The 23553-nt window shown below is 44.3% G+C and overlaps 1 protein-coding gene across 2 annotated transcripts in view; it reads left to right on the top strand.

The window, feature by feature from the left end:
• Positions 1–805: 805 nt before the first annotated feature.
• Positions 806–23553, top strand: part of LOC310872597 (A disintegrin and metalloproteinase with thrombospondin motifs 12-like) — a 51939-nt gene continuing 29191 nt past the window's right edge. Inside the window, exons 1-11 of one of the 2 annotated variants that reach the window (XM_083784604.1) lie at positions 806–1154; positions 1328–1698; positions 13852–14026; positions 15123–15325; positions 16579–16662; positions 17570–17694; positions 18607–18756; positions 19842–19985; positions 21066–21210; positions 22380–22472; positions 23333–23478. In XM_083784604.1, the coding sequence (XP_083640730.1) occupies positions 1034–1154; positions 1328–1698; positions 13852–14026; positions 15123–15325; positions 16579–16662; positions 17570–17694; positions 18607–18756; positions 19842–19985; positions 21066–21210; positions 22380–22472; positions 23333–23478 (1757 nt within the window). In that variant the 5' untranslated portion in view covers positions 806–1033. Of the gene's footprint in view, positions 1155–1327; positions 1699–3219; positions 3326–13851; positions 14027–15122; positions 15326–16578; positions 16663–17569; positions 17695–18606; positions 18757–19841; positions 19986–21065; positions 21211–22379; positions 22473–23332; positions 23479–23553 lie in introns of those variants that run through there. The other variant, XM_083784605.1, reaches the window with a different exon arrangement.

Raw genomic sequence — 23553 nt, 5'->3', positions numbered from 1 at the left:
TCCTGGGATATTTCATCAAAATGCACGAAAATGTAGACCTACACTTGAATTTTGGACCTATTTCGACCAAAAATCTGGAGTAATTTTTTTTGAGACAGACAGACTCATAAAAGTGAAATTTATTTCACTTGTATGAGTCTGTCTGTATTCACAGTAGGTAGAATAGGTAGACATTTCAAATGTAAGCACAAGTCAATACAAAAACTGTTGTTTTCAACAGTGTCCACCATGCATTTTCAATACATCAGACCATTTAGTATGACTTACAAATATACACTTCTATCTGTATGTAGGCCTATGTTTGGGTTACGAACAGCTGCAATACTGCTGGGTGACCTAATTAAAGTGGCACTGTTGAGCAGCCTAAAGAGCTTATTGCTTAGTCCCGTTTTATCGGGCTTGCAGCTATATTTTTTATTTTATTATATTATTATTATTCCAATTCATTTGACAAAAGGACAGGCACAGTACAATAGGCGTACAACAAGGTCTGCTAAAAAGATGAAACCATGGTGTCCCCTCAGGTATTCAATAGACAACATAATATGCAAAAAGTTACTGGGGCCATGCAGTTCAATTCGACACTCTCGGCAGTTCCGAATGGCAGCCACCTGTGTTTTCAGAGCAGTTTTAGAGAAGCCTGGTAGAAGCGTGTTCAGAATTATCTCACAGACACTGAGACACAGACTCATGCTGGAGCATGAGCTAGCCTACGGTTACGGTCTGCAGACCCTGCAGTGCTCCCCTCACAACTAGAAAGAAACAAGACACTGGCCCAAGAAAGACACTCCTCCCCTCCTACTTGCACATTTGGAGCTTTCTCTCACTTCAACTAGCCTATGTTCTGTGATCCCCCGGTCTTCTTCGGTGCATGTTTCACTTCATGGGAGGATATCTCGTCGCTTATTCTTACCATGACACAAGCCCCTGTAGGATCGAAGACGTGGTGGTCGTGGTCGCCAGACCTCTAACGCAAGTGGAACTTCAATGCCTAATAATCTTTTCCAGTTTTTTTAATTTGGTTAGATGAAATATGCAATGTCCGCAGGAGAGCCGGGTTCTTGTTCTGCTACATCTTGTTTTCTTTTTGGCTTCCATCCACGCCGAAACATCCGAGTCTGGCACAGTCCTCAACCCCCCCAAAGAGAATAAAGGTCAGTGAGCTCAGCTACAATTTTAATGGGGTTTGCAGTGCACGCGTGCAAGTGCATTTGATACATCAATGCATCACTTACTTATGTCATGTGTTGTTCATATTTTGTAAGTGCATATGCATTGGAACTAAATGTTTAAGCAAAACCACAAATTCTATTCAATTCTATTCTAGGTAGCGTGTTGCAGGCAGAGTCAGATGTGTCCATTGTCCATCCAGTCAAGATTGATGAGGATGGACAGTTCATTTCTCACTCCCTATCTCACTACTTCAAAGGTGGGAGAGTCAAGCGTGACCTGGGACCATTAGAATCAGAGGGACAGGTTCATTACAGGGTCAACTACAACGGCCGGGTTTTAATTTTCAATTTAACAGCAAACAATCACCTGGTTTCAAATGACTACATTCTGGAGAGAAGGAACGGGAGTCTGAACAGGACAGAGCATCGTTTCTCTGTGAAAAACTCCTGCCACCTCCTTGGCACCGTGAAGGAATCTGATGCTGATGCGCATGGAATTGCTGCCATCAGCACTTGCAAAGGATTGGTAAGGAACCCTACATTCTGTTACACTGTACATGCACACAAGTTACAGCCAACACCTCATTCATTAACTTCAGATTTGTGTGAAACTTTATTTCATGTTGAATGCAATTAGCTTCCTAAAAGCTATAGCAATATGAATAGTGTACCTCCCTGAAAGCCCCGTTGTTCCTGGCATGATTGTTTTGTTCCTTTTCATGGGGAGAGGGGCATCACATTGGGGAGGCTGGTATGTGGTTTAGCCCGTCACAGTCTGCTAAGCAAACCCTTCCAACTGACAGTGCCCTGTCTGTTAGTTTGCCCTTCAAAGACTGCCTGAGACTGTTTGCAGAACGATTCTGCTGCAGACCCACTAGCGGCTGTCGCCTCTCGTCCGACTGTGAGCCTTGCATGTTTCTCTATCCTTCATTTCTCAGTTGTTTCACCTATTTTCCTTTATTCCCTTCAGCCCCTTCATAATCTCAGTGAAAGCCAGTCAGCCGAGCACTCACTGACTCATTCATTCCTTCACTGACTCAGTAACTTTCACCATTCATTCATCAATTTTGTTTGTTCTCTCACAACCTCTTAACTTGCTCCTTAACAACTACCAATGTGCATAGATAGATTTGGCACTACTTAGATTTTTTTTTAACACATTTTATTTGGAGAAAATATTGAATCCCCCAAAGAAGAAGACAGACAGACAGACAGACAGACAGACAGACAGACAGACAGACAGACAGACAGACAGACAGAGGGAGGAGCAGGGGATATTAGCCAACCCCCTTTGTTCTTTCCCACTTTTACTTCCAATGTACTTCAAATAATAAAAGCACTTTCATCTACAAAGGAGAGGAAGACAGCTGGTCAGCAGAGAGCGAGAGAGGGAGAGTGTGGAGCACACTGACCATAATATCCAGAGAGAGTGATGATGTACAATAATGATTAGAAACATCCAACTAGGAAGAGGATGTGCATGGAAGGAAGGACTTCCCCCTCTGAAAGGATCAGACGTGTCAGTTTTTAGCTCACGGAGAATGCCTCTGTGTGTCTGATTCAGTCACAGCAGGAATGCCTATCCTGCAGGGTCTTGCCTCCTGCCTGTCAGTCATGTTTGTTTGGCTTGAGGTGCCTCGTTCTGCCAAAACCTTGTAAATAGACCACATCTGCTGCAACTAACTGGCAATTCAGCCTGTTGCAAGTGAACAAGTTTCTTGAAAGAGCAAAACACACACACACACACACACACACACACACACACACACACACACACACACACACACACACACACACACACACACACACACACACACACACACACACACACACACACACACACACAGTAATTTATATGTGTGACCTACTTTACAATCTCTCAAGTAATCCTCAATGGAAACTATGTTACCTTCACTCAATGGTTCTCACAGCGGTGTGCTGCCGTTGTCGGAAGCACAGAGGGGTTTGCTCTATAACCCTATAAACCCGCCCACCCCCCTGATCCACTAGGGAAACTGCACCAATTCATTAAGGCATTTATGTGCTCATTGGAAGAAGATTCATGGCAGTGGAGACCACAGTGAGGCTGCTGAGCAGTACGATGTAGCCAGCCAGATGTGGGAGTGAGAGGAACATTGCCAGCTGCTGTTGAGGTCAGTCACCCCCTTGGTTTCAGATAGAGATGGGAGTGCTTGGAAATATGAAAATAAACCCAAGGCTCACATACCAAACCTTACTTCCAATACTTACAGAGTGGAGTATAGGATTGTTTTCAAAATATGATCAATGATAGATTCCAATGTCTATTATCTCTGTTGTTTGCACAACACAAGTGCCTTGAGAATAACGGCATACATGCTTTAAACAGCCAGGCTGTGATTGGACAGAGTTGGAGAAGTGGTGTTGGCATTAAGTCAGCTTAGGTGAGCACCACAATGTTGTTGCCATTAATAAATTACCACAGTTGAAACTTCTGTTTCCAGCACACTGGTCTGGTTAAGAAAACTGTTGCGCAGCGAAAATAGCCAATCTTCAAGCTCACAACTCTGCGTCCCGTGCACGACACCCAACTATAACTCTGGGGCTTAAGGTTGAGAACTGCGCTGACATCATCGCAGCTCACCCGTGGGGAGCTGCGTTGACTTGCATTCAAGGAAAAGTTCACCAGCAGCATTATTGTGTCGAGAACTGCAGTGAAACTGCGATGGCCAGAATATCTGGGCGGTGGTTTAATGTATCAGGATCTCCTTTCAGTGTAGTAGTCCTTGAAAACACTTTTTCAATGGAGAGGGTTGGGAAACCTTGAGGCGACGCACAAAACAAGTAAATGCAAGTTCTTCTTCTCATTATTTTGGCATTAGCCTATCCTTTTCTGAAATGCATACTTCTTTACTCTGTCCAGATGTGAGCGATGATACTGTAGCTCTTAGCTGCAGGGTAAATACATAATCATCATGCTCACTTAACCTTTTTTTTTTTTAGATTTACTATGATTTCTTACAAGAAGTGTCTGAATGCCAAGGGCCTACGAGAACACACGTCAGGTTTGCAAAAGCTCTGTTTATAATCCTAGGGAATAAGAACCATCCGCCTCCATGTGTCCCTGTGATCACTGCTCCACTGTGCAGCCAGGGAGCTGTGTGGCCTGGTTGGCCTAGACTTACAGAAGCAGGAAACAGCGGTAAAGCAGTACCACATGGCCTACCGAATTTAGCACACAGGCCTTTGTTATGGTAACCTCCCCTAGCACTGCCAGCTCACATCCTAACACGCTTCCTCTGTGTCAAAAGGAGGGGCGGGCGGTTGGTGGGTGATGGGTAATGGGTATTAACCAGGGGGGCAGTCAGCCAGATATTTCGTGAAGCCTCATTTGAAATCGGTAGTTCATATAATGGCCTGTTGTGGCGCTGGACTGGACCCAAAAAGCCCCATAGCTCCATAGAGGCCCATGTATTTTGGCCCAACTTCACCTAGACTGTATTACCTTAATAAACATGGTCATGAATACTTTCTTCTTCCAGTCACTAGTTTAAAGTCTCATTTCTAATGAATGGAAAATTATGGTCCCATTAATTAAAATAATGACCATAAAGTCGCGTATGTTCTGAGGGGCGTGGCTACCGTTACCGTCTATGATCGGGATTCCCCTCCCACTCAAGAGTCTTCTCCTCCCACTCGAGTCAAAATAAAAACCAACGGAGAAGAAGGGGGGAAGTCCCGCCTCGTTGTCTGGGCAGCCAATGGCCAGCTGGACCCAAACGGAGCCAGCCAATGGCCAGCTGGTCCGAAACGGATCTAGAAAGATGGCGATTTACAGTGCATTAGAATGCAAGGGATTTCAGGCTTCATTTTACGTTCATGTTAGACCCGGGGAACGCTTTGTCCATATTTTTTACAGTCTATGGTATTAACCAAGCCCCCAGAACAGCTGGCCAACATTGAAGCCAACGACCTCTTCTGGTCAAAGCTGTAATTGCAGGCGGGCGAAATACACGCACGAGCAAGAGAGTGCACCGCTGGGTCTTTGCTTTGTGAACACATGAGGTGACATGACATTAATGACATTAATGTTCTATGAGCAGGGCCTGGCTGTAAACAAGTTATTGAGCTTAGTCCAGTTACCCTGGGTAAACATGGTAACTTTGCTTTGCTTTTGCTTACGTAGAAGTTGGTTGGCTCCTTGGTTGGCTCTTCATAGGAGCCAACCAATTATATCGAGCCAGTTCGATATAACTACCGTACTACTTCCCGGAAGACTTCCGCAGAATTCCGGGTCCTTCAAAACGCCACTGAGCAATTTCTATTGAAATTAATAGCTGGGGGCGGGGCTGTTGCTCCTAGTCCGCTCTCTAGTTTATATATAACTATGGTATTAACCCTAGTGTCCCTATTCTAAATTAGTTCTACAGGTTTCTAAAAAAGGTCTACAAGCTCACTTTTGAGGTTGTAGATCAGCTGCTATCAGCAAAGAGATTTGGTCTAGAGGGGGAAAATGAGGAGACTAAGTAATGACCCCTGGGAGATCCTGGTCAATTAATTGTAGGGTTTAACCCCTTTAAACCCTGTAATGTAGTTGACCGGAGTCCCTCAGCAGTGTATACTAGGCCCCCATCTGTTTTTCGGAAGCGTTGTGAGCTTGTAGATCTGCAATTTCTGGCTGCCCCACAATAGGGACACTAGAGATCCTGTGGTTAAGTGGTTCATTGACAGAAGAGGACAAGAGCAGGTTGAGGCAGAGGTACAGTAGTGTCATGAAGTGGACTCTGTGCGCCCCTCTCATTCTATCTCGGTTTTAGTTGGCAGAACACTTGGGATTTGGAATGAAATTTCTCAGACCGCAATAATCTTCCCTAGTTTGTTGTGGGCGCCGTCAAAACTCAAAACAAACTCTGGGTGCTGTCCCATCAATTTGCATGCCATCGCTGAGCACAGACATCACTCAGCGGTCCCACGGATGGCAATTTCGGGCTCACAAGTAATACCGTAAGTATACCGTACAAGTGAAGCCAAACAGGAAGCAGTGTTTGCACAGTGTGACTGCGTTTGGACTGCAGCTCATGTACATCATGCAAAGCAAATGAATGTTTGGATGGATTGGTCTCTCCCTGGCAGTCCTCCATGGTTGATCTACTTTCTACCACCTGGTTTTGGCTCTCTGGATTCCCATAACATTTGAAAGTTATGGGAGTCTGAGGCAAAGCTTTCTGCACAGATCCAATGTCATGATCAATATTTTGATCATCATTTTGAGAGGGGAGTTGAGGGGTGTGACTTTTTGTATTAATAAGAGAAAACGTGATTTAGTGGATAGTAGAACAACATGCTAAAATCTCATAACATGATGCAGTGTTTCCCCTAACGAGAAACTGATAGTGTGGGGGGAGCTTTCACGCATGCCATGCACGCTTGTGAGTTCTTTGTGGTCTTTTGCAGTTATTTGCCTTTTTTGGGCCTATTCGCAGCTGCCTACTAAAAATCATACTGTGGTGGCTGGTCATGATTGTGCCCACCACATAATAATGCATATAGGGGAAACACTGCTGATAGCTTGTCATTTTCTGCAGAATTGTACAATAGATGAGATAATACGCAATGAAGAACACAGCTGAACATTTCTTCACAGGGGCTTTGTGTATAGCTGTCTAAACTAGCGACAAGCATGTCAGCCTGCATGCTTTGTGGATGAGTCCATTACACAGCCTTTGGATGCCTGGCCATAAGCCATGCTCTGAGTCAGTTCTGTCCTCGAGAACCCTTTCTGTCCCGTCTCAAGCATTATATCCATGCCTTAGAAAAGAAGAACACAAATTCAGCTATGTGGACAGGACCTTGTGATGCATAATGCTTCACACAAAAATATTGCAAGAGGTTGCAGTTTGTTTTTCACGGAATGAAGTGTCTTTCAGGCAATTTCCCAAATAAACTATTCTGGCACAATCTCATTGACTAATTTCAGACCCTTTGCAATCATTCTCAAATGTATTTATCTTTTCAACAAAAAAAGATTGTGCAGGCCAAGTCATATTTTTGTCTCCACCAGGCCGAAGGCATGGGGGGAGAGTATGTTTTGCACTCCGTCCGTCCGTCCGTCCGTCCGTGTGTGTGTGTGTGTGTGTGTGTGTCCGTGAGCAGCTAATCTCGGCCACCGTTAACCCGGTCGATGCCAAATTTTGCACACACACTCCCTGGATGCCAACGATGAACCTCTGCCCCAAACTTTCCAGAACGGCCTGTTATAGCGCCACCAGGAGGCCACTTTGTGCAAAACAAGTTTTTGCACAGTACACCTACAGATTTTGTCCAAACATCACGCAAATTGGTACACAGTCTCGCTAGAGCCATTCAACAAAACCGGTCTTTCAGATTTCTCAGACTCCATCCTGATTGGTTAAGATTGGCTTCCAAAGTTCACAGGAGTGCTCAGTTTCAAACTAAATGCTGCAAATCATGAACACATCGCGTGATTTCCGTGAAATTGTGCACCCACATTCCCACTAGGCCGAGGACGAAATGCCACATGAACAATTTCAACTCAGCCTCAAGGTGGCGCTATAACTGGCCGAAAAGTGTTTTTACCTCTAACTGCACGGATCTGTGGATAACTTTGTATGCCAACTCCCTAGAGGCCAAGGAAAAACCTTTGCCTGGAATTTTTCACATCTGCTCTTTATAGCGCCACCAGGAGGCCGACATATGTAAAACACATTTTCTATTATTACTCCTTCAGATTTTATCCAAATTTCACGCAAATCGGTACACTTGATCTCCATAGTCATGTGATCAAGACAGGTTTGTTTGATTTCTCATATTCCATCCTGATTGGCCACGATTGGCTCCTACAGTTTTCAGGAGTAGCCCGCTTTGTACAAATCGCCACAACTCCTCAACGCAGCGTCCGATTGCGATGAAACTGTGCACGCATATTCCCACTAGGCTGAGGAAGAAATGCCACTTGACAGTTTTCAACAGCCTGATGGTGGCGCTACAACAAGCCAAGTCGTGTCATGCACTCGCACACACACACACACACACACACACACACACACACACACACACACGCCAGGGAGCAGGGCTAACTAGACCCCCCACTGGTCAAAAACTGTGCTTGAACTTCCTCAACAAAATGACATGACATGAACATTGTTGCAAAAAAACAAAAAAACATGTTTATATTACTCCTAAACATTTTGCCAAACATCACACACACTCCTATCCTCCTGGTGGAGACCTGTGCCCAGAAGGGCACTTTTTCTAGTTTAATATCTTGTTTATTTTGATAATTGTATTCCAAATTCCAACTATTGATTCATATCCCCCCAGAGTTTAGCCATTAAATATCCATCTGTTGTATATCATCGCTACAGTACATAATCTCTCATTCTCGCTGGGACAGGTGTTGTACTGTAGACCTTCCAAGGGGACCACTGCACAAGAGTTTGCACTTTGTGAACTCCCTGTATGGAGAAACTAGAAACCCTCCCAGACCTCGGGAGAGTCCTAAATAAACGTTTTTAGAGAATACAGACTACTATGTGCAGAGCAAGAAATTCAGGCATAAAACTCAGGTTGACCTAGAAACAAGAGCAGTGCATAACTTCAGTGAACACTGACTGCAGCTATAGGCAGTGCCTGGGACAACCACAAACGCTCTCTTGGCATTGCTTGGCTTGTTTCCTCCACATCTGTCCTTGGCTTCTTGACCTAAAACACTGGAGTGGAATCCATGCTACAACTGCCTCTGGCTGACACTCGCGCACTCTAGAGTTCTGCAGAATTCTTTGCAATACCCCAAAAAACTGCAAAAGTTGTTTTTGTCTAACTTAAGTCATACTGTGTAACTTTTTCAAATTAAACAAAAGTTAGTTTTGATATAGTCTTTTACCGGTATGCCTATATTTTTCACAATAATAATTTCACATAAATATTTAGTAATAAGTATAGCGGAAACAAAAGCGAACAAGCGACATAGCAGCTAGAAGCGCACAATGCGGTACATCATGATGCATTGAGTGATTGATTGATTCACTATTTTTGAAAAAGAAATGGAGATTTCTGCCTATAATCACATGCCCGAAATAGGTTTCGGCATGCAAGTGTAAGGATGTAGTGCACATACTCGATTTTTATTGAAAGTAAATAGCAATAAAATCAAATGTGTGTCCCTTCCCACCTGCAACCAGCCATTGTGAGCTGTGCTTTTGCACACCTTCCCTCCCGTCTGTCTCGGTGTTGCAACACGAGTAAACCCTGAAGTCTGCCCTTCTCTGGGACTGTGCATTAGTCAGACATCCTGTTAGTCCGACTACGTGGCCGGTTAGGACTCACCCTGTGGCTTCCATGTGGGGTGCATACTTAGTTTAGAGTCTTAGACTAGTCATTGGTTAGACATGGGTTAAGGTTAGGTTTAGGTGTGCTGCCCCGTGGGAGGTTAGGTTTAGGGTGAGGGTTTGAGATAGGTTGTAGTTGTAGGACTAATGACTGGTCTAACCAATGACTAGTCTAAACCAAAAACTGTCTAAACTAAGTACTGGCCCTTCCATGTACGGTTATGGTTAGGGATTGGGCATAGGGTTATAATGGTCGGACTAATGAACGGTCGGACCAGTGCCATGCTACCCCTTTCTCTCCTCTCTTTACCAAGTTTGTTTAGTGAATGAGGTGGAAGCTGATCCTTTCACAGCCTGGACTTGTTCTGACATAACTTGACATGCACACACACACACACACACACACACACACACACACACACACACACACACACACACACACACACACACACACACACACACACATTCACACATTCACACATTCACACATACACAGAGCCACTTAAGTTTGGCCCCTCTTAAACCGTATATACTTAGTTTACCGGAATACCCCAGGGGTCTATACTAGGCGCCTCCTGTTTTCCCTCTACACTACTTGTCTTTGCTGTACATTGCCTATATCTACAAGCTCACAACATTTGGGAACGTGGGAACGTGGCAACCTTTTTAGCTGAATGTTTGCAGGGACGCAAGGGTTCATGATGTTGTTAAATTTACCTGACTAAATTAATCACTGTGGTTGAGCAAACCTGGCAACCTGCAAAGGGCAGGAGAACATTTTACAATGCATTTAAAGACATGAAAGGGATAGGAAATACCCTGCTATTAATCTCTCTCTTTCCATGTTTATCTCTCTCTGTGTGTGTGTGTGTGTGTGTGTGTGTGTGTGTGTGTGTGTGTGTGTGTGTGTGTGTGTGTGTGTGTGTGTGTGTGTGTGTGTGTGTGTGTGTGTCTTCATTTTTCAATGCTCACAATGAGCTGTATGTTTGAATGATGATGCCAATACATATTATTTTATTTTTAGTATTGCAAGTTTCATCAAAAGTAAAAGTGAGTGCTTCTCACACAGTGGAGACCATAAAGGCCTGCGCCAGTAGGAACATGCATGGCATGCATCAGAGGCAGACTGTGTAGCACTCCCGCAGCAGACAGAAAGAGAAAACGTGCCTCAGGGAGTGTGGGCGACTGGGCGGGGAGGGCACGTTGGGATAGATAGATGGATGCTCGCTCTGCTCTGTTCATAAAGGTATGGAAATACTGAGTGACTAGTAATGACGGCTTCCACGCTGATGGAAATTACTCAGGAATGACGCGTTATGTGGGTGCTGCTAACAAGAGAACTCCTGCCCTCCAGCTTTTAGGGTTGGGATCATGTAGTCAAATCCTTCCCTCTACTTTTACTTTAAGAGTTGATGGATTATTGTCATTATTCTGCCCATATAGGCTGACAACACATAATCCAACACTGCTTTGGTTCTGTCATAGGCTGGTAATTTCAGCATTAAAACCGGGAAAGCATCTGTGTCATTTTATACTTTGGCTATTCAAAAATAGCAAATTTAGAAAATAAAAGTGCCACAATCATGCCACAATTTGAGCTTGTAGATTTTGTTTATGTTTGAAAAATTGTGAACGTTTGTGCGAGGCTTTGAATATATCTATTCTATATTGGAGAAGTTGTACCCAACACATGGCAAGAAACCCAAAGCCACAACAGCTACGTCGCTATTGCAACACCCACAACACCATCTTACACACTACACCCACACACACTCACACGGCAGTGACGTCACACACTTACCTTCGCAGTGTTGCAACGCTATCTCCTCCTATCGCGCCGAACGCCAAAACTCGACACCACCCGCCAAACACTGGCACTGCCACCAAAAATGCCTCCGTTCCACACTCACGCCGCCAATGCATTTGTTTATTACAAACATTATCGCCCGAAGCACCCACACCCCCGGAACACTGTTGCCCTTTCACCACGCTAAATTCGCCAGGTCTATGCAAGTGAGCACAAATTACATGTGAGAAAATCCATTCACAAGCCCACAAATGCCATTCAACACACACTACGACTCGCTTACAATTCGAAAACCTGGCAACACTGCCCTGTCTTCTAATAGGCCCACACTAGCTCTCAGAATCTGATTCTGATCTCCCGCAGGAGAAAAAAACGAGGAAGGGGAGAGGAATTGTAGCCTCACGATTTAGCTTATTCCTTCTAAATCACTGTATTTAAAATATCGCTCTCTCAGCGAATCTCTTAGTTACATCAACATTGTACTTTGTCAGTACCCGGTAGTTTGTTTGTCCCTAAATATTACGATTACACAGAACGCTTTGGCTATTTTCGCCTGCCAGCCAACTGCCGAGTACACACGCCTGCACACACACGCACACGCACGCCTGGCTTGCACACACACACACACACGCATGCCTGGAAGCCACGATCTCTCTCTCTCGCCACGCCTATCTCTCTTTCTCGCCATGCCACACACACACACAGGCTATACACGCACGGCGGCGCCGCGGCAGCGAGACAGGACGTTATAATCTTGAGTTTCATTAAATAACTGTCTTTCTCCGCACGCGCACGTGCGCCGCACACAACATTATTCAAGTGAAATGCATAACGCCAATATTGGGCTAATATAGGCTACCAATATGTCAAAAGATAACTTAGGCAATTATGCTATGAGACTAACGTTATGTTACTCTTTTCACATTTAGGCGTATACTATTGTATGCACCTTGATTAGGGCTGGGCGATATGGACAATATTTTTTTTACCAAATACCTGGATGTCAATATTGTGTGTATGACACAAATTATTTACACAATGAGTTGTTTGATATAAAATAATAGTCAGTAATGCCCAATAAAGGCAAAAAATTATAGAACAGCTGGAGCAATCAGGTACGTTCAGGTCTACAATTATGTTGTAATGTAGCCTTTCAAACCAGGAAAAAACAGCATTAACAAAATGTGTGTTTGGTAGAGTAGCCAACTTGTATTAATGCTTCTTATACCATTGGAAAGCCTGTTTATTTCCCCTTTATGGAGTTGGAACAACTGATGTTCAGGAGGCGGAGAAACACACTTTGACCATGCCCTCATGCCATCCTCCGCCCTCCTTGCCAATCTACCCAGCCTACTTATACCCGCCTCAGACAACCCAGCATCCTCTATGCTTTTCGTATCCCGCCACCATCCCCATCACCACCTCAAGACCAGCAGCTTCCACTGCTCCTTCTCCTCCATCTCTCCTCACCTCGTCCCTTCCTCACAGTTCCCACGGGGGATCACGCCTCCAGCGTACCGCGGGCTGACCGCCACGCGATCACGCCCCACGTGTGCCGCGGGCTGACCGCCACACGACCCCTTCCCCAAAGACTTCAGGGTCGGCGAACCCCCGGAACCCACGCCCCGTTCTCCTCCTCATCATCACAACCTTCATCACTTCTTTCTCTCATTCAATAAAAACCTTAAACCTTCCAATAGTGTGTTTCTTCCAACTAGTGAATTAAATAAGTGAATGTGAATTTGTGGGATGAGCAGCACAGCAGAATAAGATGTTGGCATTGATTGGCAGATAAGATTTGTCACATTTCTCATGGGCGCAGCGCAACCAACATACTTGGCTGTGCTGCTTATTCCACAAATTCCTTACAAAGGGAAATAAACAGGCTTACCATCGTTATGAAGTTATTTCCAAGAAGCATTGTTACAGAGATATCTACCAAACCCATCCAAGAAGCATTGTTACAGAGATATCTACCAAACCCATCCAAGAAGCATTGTTACAGAGATATCTACCAAACCCATCCAAGAAGCATTGTTACAGAGATATCTACCAAACCCATCCAAGAAGCATTGTTACAGAGATATCTACCAAACCCATATTTCTGAACTTTTTGCTTGATGTTTATAGGCTGGTGTCGGTGTGTGTCATCATCAAACCCCCACCTTCGCCAGTCAGCCTCTGTAGACATCTTTAAAGCACAGTTCAAGACATACTTCTACACTCTTGTTTTTAGTTGAGCTTTTAAAACCCTTAGTTATTCATGTCCTCACTGTATTGCATTACCGCCATTATTATGCTGTTTTATGCCTTTGCTTTTCTGTTTTTCTCTATGGCTTTGTAAAGCACTTTGAGCTGCATTTCATGGCATTAAAGGTGCTATACAAAAGAAAGTTGTACTATTATCATATCACAATATTGATCAATATATTGCCCAGCCTTAACCTACCGTATATTCCCCTTATACTGTATATTTGCATGTTATATTAGGTACACTACACACACCTACTGATTCCTATTCAAGGCCATTCTCCATTTTAAACAGAGGGGCCTCTTTGCCCTGCCAGAGGGGCACTACTTCATAGAGCCAGTCCAGAATCATCATGGCGATGTGGTGGGGGGTCCGGAGCCCCACATGGTCTACCCCAGAGTTACAGAAACGCATAGAAACAAACGAAGCCCCACGACCCAGGGCACATCCAACTCCTGTGGAGTTAAAGGTGCGTATGCGTTTATGTGTTTGTTTACTGCTAAATGCTGAATGTAACGGTAACTTTTAGAGTGCAAAAATTGTGTGGTTTTATGTATTTGCGTACACAACGTTGCAGCAAATGCTCTTAGCTCTCTTGAACTTTTGAACACAAGCCTAGCTTGTAGTCTTTACTGTACTTGTATTCTTTTGTATTGTTCTTATTTAACTTTTAATATATGTTATTTAATGACCTCTTCCAGTAAGGAAAGGATTCCAAATAAGCCTGCTGGCTTCTTCCTTTCTCCGCACAGTAACTCGTTTTCTTTGATATGTATCATTTCCATTTTTGAGTGGTGCAGCCATTCCAATGCACAGCAATGTGTGTCCCTGGCTGGCTGGCTGGCTGGCTGGGTCTGTCTCTGCCGTCTGAGCACGGAAAAAGCGTTATAGCATTTGTTCACCACTTCAGACAGGTCTGATTTTTATAGCAATGTGCTAATAAACAACGCTAAACTAGGCTCTTGTATAGGCTAATCTGAGTTCCCAGAAGTTTTACTTTTTGCCAGGCTTAAAGGAGAATTCCATGCTAGAAGTCTTTCTTACCTTTCTTTGTAGTTGTTACGTCCCCACCAAAGAGGTCCAGGTGTTTTTTTGTGCAAAAACTCCTTATTGGCTATTTCCTACCATAAGCCCTCAATGAATTGCATTGAATTGAATGGGAATTGAATGGGGCTATGGGGTGTTGTGCTAATTCGCTTATTTGCATCGAAATAAGTAGTAAAGTGTGCCGCTTGGGATATTATTTACATTATGAAGAGAGGATATATACAAAAAAAATATATTTTTTGAGCGTTGGAAATAAGCAAATTAGCACAACACCCCATAGCCCCATTCAATTCCCATTCAATTCAATGCAATTCATTTAGGGCTTATGGTAGGGGAAATAGCCAATAAGGAGCTTTTGCACGAAATAACACCTGGACCTCTTTGGTGGGGACGTAACAACTACAAAGAAAGGTAAGAAAGCCTTCTAGCATGGAATTCTCCTTTAAGCGACATGATGGGGCATAAATTAGGGGAGAATGTTTCACTACCCTTCGCCCCATCTCTGCGCTGCCCTGCAGATGCTCCCAGTGACTCTGACCAGGTGGAGAGGGAGAGGGAGGCCTGGGAAAGGGACCATGGGCACTCTGAGGCCCAGCGGCGCTCCCAGCGCTCCGTCAGCAGGGAGCGCTGGGTGGAGACCATGGTGGTGGCCGACTCCAAGCTCATCGACTACCACGGCAGCGACAACGTGGAGTCCTACATTTTCACCCTCATAAATATGGTGAGTGCATGGACGGATAATCACGTCACCATATTCACAGTATGACGTCAGAGCAAAATGGCTGCTGTATGAAGATGGCCAATAGAGCACCGAAGTCCTGACGTCACTGTCAGTAGAGGGCGTCAATCCACAGGTGTACTTTTTATTTGCATTGTAATCTCCATAGGGGGATTTTAGATCGCCTCATATAAGAACTGTGTTTGAAAAATAAACCGATCACCCCGGCCTTTTCACTCATATGGATATGAAGCATCGATTGAAGGTGGAAATGTACAAATATACCCAAAGAGTAACAAAATAAGTGATAGAAACGAGTCAAATAACCCAGAGACTACATTTCCGGGTAGGCGGGTGGCTCCATCTGCCCGTCGCACAACAGAAACTGAATGTTAATTAAGTTTATTTTTATTTTATTGATATTTAATTTCATGGTTTCATGGTTAGTACGAGTCGAGTCACCACCAGCTGAGTTTACGTCAACGAGGAATCTCAGGAACGCAATGTGTTGACAGCTGGGCGTGACGTATATTAGCAGCGACATTGCCTTCATATGTAGTTTCAAGGCTTTTGCGGCCACATTAATTCCATTTTCTCCAGAAACTGGCTGTATCAAATATGAATGGACATCATTAACGACGCACAGCCACTCCCCTGACAGAAAGGCCGGGGTGGTCGGTTTATTTTTCAAACACAGTTCTTATATGAAGCGACCTAAAATCGCCCTATAGAGATTACAATGCAAATAAAAAATACATGAACCTGTGTATTGGCGCCCTCTACTGAAAGTGACGTCAGACTTCGGTGCTCTATTACCAGTACTAACTATAATGGATGATTTCACTCAATGATCAAAAAGGATTTTGTATAATTATTTTGTGATTATTATTATAATTTCTTTAGTGAAAGTCTGTCTCTAAATGCGACAGTCCCCCAGCTTTTGTTGAACTGAACCAATGAGAGTTAAAAAGTATCTAAGCATGTCCTTTCCTTTGTCAGAGTATCCGTTGGACCAGTCTGTCTGTGTCCCTTTTGTGCCCATATTATGGAGTTAAAACGTGACATGATAGCACGTAGCAACCATAACAGAGATTGCCTATACACCGACTATTTAGCCCTGTGTGATGGCCTGTGTCGCCAGAACAACCTAGTGACGGGCTAAAGAAAAGAGTGAGTAATTAAAGAGGAAAAGAGAGGTATTAAATGAATAATATTCTGTCCTTACAGTATTGTGCTCTGTACCGTGATGTTGACAGGTGGCTGGGATCTTCCATGATGCCAGTATTGGGAATGCCATTCATGTCGTCCTGGTCCGTCTCATTCTACTTCAGGGAGAGGAGGTACAGTATGCACCCATTAGCCCCTATTCATTGGTCCCTATTCTGGGCATGTCATAATAACAGGCAAACATTCTATCAAAATAGCAGATCTAGGCCTGGGCCGTGGCTCAGGCACCTTAGCTGGTAATCCAGTCTGGCAGTGTGCCGCGGGTTCGACTCCAGACGGCCTTCACTGCATGTCACCCCCCCCCCCCCTCATCTCTCTCCCCATTTCCTGTCAGCCTACTGTCTGTCCCTCCACAAATAATATAAAATAAAGGCGAAAGCCACAGAAAATACATACAAAAAGAAAATAGCAGATCTATGAGCTGGTAGAGCAGAAACTGTAATGTACTGTAATAGTTGCTCAGATGTGTGGATGCAGTGTGTCTTTTTTTTTTCTTTTAGATATTTATTGGGCTTTTTGCCTTTTATTGATAATAGAAAGTGGCCCGGGCCTTGTATGTGCTCTTGAATGGACCAGGGCCCACTTGAAAATGTAAAAAGTGATTGAGGCCAACCGATAGGCCGTGTGCATTTGTAGACCTCATACACAAATATATCAACCAAATGTTCTGTTTGGTCAAACCATGTGACTCCCACTAGAATTGCATTATATATATTCTGAAAGAATATATATTCAAAGATTTGTGCCGCATTTTCACGATATTTCAAAAATAGCAGCGGCGCAAGCTTGTAGATCTGCTATCTGCTGTCTTTCAATAGCTAAAGTATTACATAATGCTTAGTTAAAACACCAACACACTTTTTTTTTAACATTATCATAATGAACCTTTTCAAGGTTTTAACAAAAAACTATGAGTGTTTTGCCAATTATTTTGGGGCCCACTTGCAACATCCTCACTGTCCACTGGTTGACAGTACAGTACAGTACACTCAGTGGCACTCTGTACTTTTTGTTTGCTAGAAAGGGTTGAAGATAGTTCACCACGCAGACACCACCCTGTCCAGCTTCTGTGCCTGGCAGAAGAACCTCAATCCACAGAGCGACACACACCCTGCTCACCATGACGTGGCTGTGCTGGTCACCAGGTGAGACACACACACACACACACACACACACACACACACACACACACACACACACACACACACACGTCCGGTATTCAAAATGTACTTAAAGTACCGAACGCATGAAGTCATCATTTTGCAGAATGACCCATTTTAAGCGCATCAGTCCCGACCATAGGGACTCTGAATCCCCCGTACCTAAACAGTAGATCCAAAACGACAGGTGGTAGCTGGGGTGGAGGTGGGTGAGCACTTTGTATACAGCAGCGCATAGTATACAATAAAGCAGCAGCAAGCAAGCAAGCAGGAGGATGAATGCAAAACCTTCGGTTAAAGTAGCCGGTATGAGATTGGGTGAGCGTGTGATTGGCTGAGTGAATCATGTGGATGAGAGCCTGATGCTGCGGTGGCCCAATTAACGGCCGGCGCGCTGACTGAGGTTCCCTGACTGAACTTGCTCTGCGCATGTCTACGACAGGCGCAAATGCTCATTTGATTTGCAGTTGAAAATAGCAAATCTACAAGCTTACAATGAATCACAATGTGTATAGGGCTGAAGTGGTTAAAGGAGCACTAGGTAACATTTGGCCTACTTTCAAAATATATGTATACATACAGTATTTTATCCCTCATTTCCCTCTATCAGCCACAATATTATTGTCCTGGTGTGTTTCCTTTCCTTGCATAAAGGCACTCTTAAAGTGCTGAAATATACTCCATTAAAGTAGAAATATTGTATTGAACTTTGTGTGTGTGTGTGTGTGTGTGTGTGTGTGTGTGTGTGTGTGTGTGTGTGTGTGTGTGTGTGTGTGTGTGTGTGTGTGTGTGTGTGTGTACGTGCGTGCGTGCGTGCGTGCGTGCGTGCGTGCGTGCGTGCGTGCGTGCGTGCGTGCGTGCGTGTGTGTGTGTGTGTGCGTGTGCGTGCGTGTTTAGGAAGGACATCTGTGCAGGCATGAACCAGCCCTGTGAGACCCTTGGTCTGTCCCATCTGTCGGGGATGTGCCAGCCACACCGCAGCTGCAACATCAACGAGGACTCTGGCCTTCCTGTTGCGTTCACTATCGCTCACGAGATGGGCCACAGGTGTGTGTGTGTGTTTGCTATGTGTCAGTTAAAAACAAAACAAAAAACGGGATGATTAGCCATTAAACCTGGTGTCTCTCTTTTGGGCATGTCAGTACATTACAGGTGAAAATTCTCAAAAATAATGTCTTATTTCATTTCGTCGTGCAGCAAAAATATCCTATCTGCAAGCTCACAACTCGTCACATCCCAAGATGTTGTGAGCTTGTAGATCGGGTATCTTTGTGATAGAAATAGTCATGCGACAAAGTGCAGTGGTAAAAGTACCTGCCCACCACCGCGGAGGTTCGAATCCACCGCGGTCGAGCGTCTAGTAGACGAACACAATTGGCCCGTGTTCGGGGGAGGGGTACTGTACCTGTCGGGGATGTAGTAGGACGTGGGGCTCCTCACTGGTACAGCAGTGAAACTGAGAAACACGCCGGCATCTGTGTGCTGGTTGTTATTCTCACTTTCATGTTATGGTTGAGTCATGCCACCTTAAGACTGTCGTTTAATCTGGAGTGTTGCAGGCATTCTGCATTGCAGTGCTTTTTTGTCAGTACAACAGCAGTGGACAACACAAAAATGTGTGTGTGGGGGAGGAAACACATCCTGTAGCAGTCATCCGCTGTCGCTGTTATTGCAAGAGTTAACCCATTTTGGGTTACACCTTTTGGTGTTTTAAACATTATGTTATAATTTAGCTATTGAAAAATAGCAGATCTACAAGCTCATAGCGCGCCACCAAGTGGGGCGCTACGAGCTTGTAGGTCTGCTGTTTTTGAAAAATCATGAACATGTGTTGCAAAGCTTTGAATATATATTCTTTTCAACGTTTTTAACTAAAATCTTTGCTTCTGGGAGGTGGTCCCTGAAACAACACATTTTCAGATGGGGGTCAGCGGCCAATTTCATATATTTTTGGGGGTCCTTGACATGAAACATTGAGAACCACTGATATAGAAACATGAGGTTTTTCAGAAAAAAAATACATTTAAAAAAAAGATTTTCTTTTTAAATTCGAGGCCTAAATGCGGTAAGAGAGTTTTATATGTTTTGGAAGGATCTCAAGCGGCCATGTTGGTTTGTTGTCCTGAACGCAGCTTCGGGATCCACCACGACGGCCAGGGGAACGACTGTGAGCTGGAGGGAAGGCACCCCTTCATCATGTCCAGACAGCTGATGTACGACAGCTCGCCGCTCACGTGGTCCCCCTGCTCCAAGGAATACATCACACGTTTCCTGGAGTAAGACCAGATACAAGCCATCACCACAAGACCCAAAAGAGCAACACGCTTCATCTACTACCCACTGTGTTTATACTGTGTTTCTCTCTCCTGTAAACTCGCAGGTTTTCATCCGGTCTATTAGATTGATGTCTGGATTTGTTTTCGTGTGTGCTTGCTTGCATGCATGCACGCATGTACAGTATGTAAGTGTTTGTGGATACGAAAACACCAGGGCAAAATGTGTTAGCAAATAAAATATGTCAAGCGAGACATTTAACAGTATGTCTGCTACTAATTCCCTTCAAGTCACTATGTGTACTTATCCCCAGTCCTCCATTTAAACAATCAAAGTGCACGTTGTTGTGTGTCACCCCCCCCCACCCCTCTCCCCCTCTCGCTCTCTCTCTCTCTCTCTCTCTCTCTCTCTCTCTCTCTCGCTCTCTCTCTCTCTCTCTCTCTCTCTCTCTCTCTCTGTCTCTCAAGCGTTCCTTCTCGTTGTTACTTGTTGCGCCATACTGTACATTATAATAACAAACTTTATTTATGTAGTATCTTTCAAAACAGAGTTACAACGTTATTTACAGTTAAGCTAAACAGATAAAATAAATAATGTAATTGTAAAAGCCAGTCTGTAGAAACTGTTTTTTTAGAAGAAGTGATTTAAAGGGATGAAAGTGATTTTTCAACCCTAACATAATTCAGGCCGGTCCTTCCAGATTCTAGCTCATTTTGGGCGGGAACCCCTTTTGGTGTTAGCATTATGTCATGCTTTAGCAGATCTACAAGCTCATAGCGCGCCACCGAGTGGCGCGCTACAAGCTTGTAGGTCTGCTATTTTTGAAAAATCGAAAACTGTCATTTTCAAACGGACATTTTTAGAATCTGATCTCAGGTCAAAATGGGCTAGGGGCCCTGGTAGAAAAGGCATGATCGCCCATGGACTTCAGTCTAGACTCTAGAATGTCCAGCGGGTGGTGTGTGGTGTAGCCGTAGCGGGGGCACTGAGGCTCATAAGGGGTTCGAAAGATCAGAAATGCACTGGAGGTAGCGCAGTATGTCGTCCATCCAACCTCGGACCCGTGTTTCTCTGTTCTATAGCCGAGGCTGGGGCTTCTGTCTGGACGACCGTCCTTCCAAGAGGGACCTGACCACTCCGCTGGCACGCCTCGGCGTCCGCTACACCGCACACCACCAGTGCCAGCTTCAGTATGGTCCCAATGCCACCTTCTGCACAGAGGTCGACGTGAGTATCGTGTACACGGAGACATGCTAAACACACGCTAGACCAAATGACATACACAGCGTCGCGTCTCAGCCGTTTTCATCGTCATTTTCCGACCGCGGTCGAGATCGTGCATTTCACAATAACGCGCCAGACTTCCCGGTCCTTCAGTGCCATCCCCAGTTCCTGCTTACTGATGCCTGTGTCCCTAGCGATGACATCATGGAACGACCTCTGGTCTGCTTTGAGGCAGGACTCCAGAGAAGAAGGGAAGATATAACCTCATTGTCAGCTCTGTAGCAGTGGCCGGCAAACTGTGTTCTTCGGACTAGTGAAGAAACACGGGGAAGGTTGCCGTATATTAGATTAGTCGATGGGTGGCTCTTCCAAGATTTTGCGCTCTCATTAGAAGGCGGGTGTAAGTGCCATCCAACCGTTTCTCTAGTTTCTTTCAAAGTGTCCATGTCTCGGAGCCATAGAGTAGAATCGGCTCAACGGTCGTCCTAAATATTTTTACTTTTAACATCTTACGATGCATACGATCTTATGCATGTCATTGCAGGCCGACCAGGCCATACCCTTCCTAGTTTGAAAGTCCTTTTGGGAAGAAGATATATATGAACCCAAATACTTTAGCGGACACTCAGTGTGTCTTTGAGACGGTAAGATGGTAGTAGATGGTAGTATGTGAGACTATTATTTTATATTTGAGTCATTATAATATTGATGCTAGTTAAAACCAGGCTTGTTTCCATTCCATGCCAGCTTGGAAAATCAACAATTTGTAAACAAAGTGGAAATGCAAATTTGGAACTGAAGGAGGAATTATACAAAGTAGGGTGACATTGATGACATCACGATGAGGACAAAATCAGTTGAGCTGTTCCTGAGAGCAATTTCCATTAAAGCACCTGATATGATACGAAAGCCTGATTGTTCAAAATTGGTTATTTGTGGGGATAGAAAACACATATGGGAGCCGCAAAAACACAAAATAAATTGAAAAAGTTTTGATGTTATAGGTCCTTTAAATGAATGAACACTCAGGAATTGACAGTGGGTGAAGTGGAGTGAAGAACGTATGCTGGCTTGTAGGGCTGACCCCTATATTGAATGGATTTGAATGAAGCTTCACGTGTGTTTCTTTGAACGAAGGGCTAACATTAACCTGGCTTGTGTTACTCTTTCAGAATGTTTGCCAAATACTTTGGTGCTCAGTGAACGGCTCGTGTCGCTCCAAACTGGATTCACCCATAGATGGGACCCGCTGTGGGCCTGAGAAGGTAGGCTGACGGCGATGTTTGGGCTTTGATCTCAGTATTGTTGGTCCAGAAATAGTGCATGGTTGTCAGCCTGGATATGGCGTTGGGAATAGGAATAGTATAGAATAGTATGTCATAAAACAATTTAATCAAGCCCAATTTCTTTTTTTTTTTTTTTTTTTTTTTAGATATTTTTTTGCGGCTTACGCCTTTTATTGATTTTTTAAGGGACAGATAGTAGGCTGACAGGAAACGGGAGAGAGATGGGGGAAGACATGCGGTAAAGGCCGTGTCGGGTTCGGGAGTCGAACCCGCGGCACACCGCGACTGGATCACCAGTCCGGTGCCCAGACCGTTACGCTACGGCCTGGGCCAAGCCCAATTTCTAACCAAGACTGAAACATAATTTGCAGGCAAACCACTTTACAAATTACAATCTAAAAAAAAAAAAAAATTAGAATAAGATAAACACAAACTGTTGAGTATTTCAAAGTGTTTTGAAGTGGCTATTGGATATAGTGGTGTAAAGTAACTAAGTACATATACTCAAGTACAAGTAGTAGTACAATTTTTAGGTATTTCTTTTACTTTCTTCAGTACCGTAATTACAATTTTCAATACTACCCACAACTGCGGAAAATATTGTACTTTTTACTCTATTAATAGAAAAGAAAAGAGACTAAACACTTCAGCCCTATATACAGATTTCGGCCATCGGCTATGAGCTTATTCACTAGCCTCGGTCCTGGGGAAACATCAAATGTTTCTCTTGGGTCCCGAGCTAAAACTTTTGGGAACCGCTGCCGTATGCTGTATTGTGAAAGATGCATTGAACAGGTCCAGTAATGTAATGTAATGTAATGTGTGTTTTTCCTGCCCAGTGGTGTATCTCAGGAGAGTGTGTGATTGTTGGTAAGCTGCCAGAGACCGTGAACGGAGGCTGGGGCCAGTGGAGTACCTGGTCCCACTGTTCCAGGACCTGTGGAGCCGGTGTGCAGTCTGCAGAGAGGGAATGTAACAGCCCCAAGTAAGGCCTGACTCTGAGTCTAGACCTATCTTGCGACCAACTATCAGTTCCATTCTCATACTCTCTTCTTCTTTA

This window comes from Protomyctophum parallelum (assembly GCF_964188405.1).
Source record: "Protomyctophum parallelum genome assembly, chromosome: 15".
Lineage (NCBI taxonomy): Eukaryota > Metazoa > Chordata > Actinopteri > Myctophiformes > Myctophidae > Protomyctophum > Protomyctophum parallelum.
Note: the sequence above shows the minus strand (reverse complement) of the source record. Positions and strands in the feature narration are given on the sequence as shown.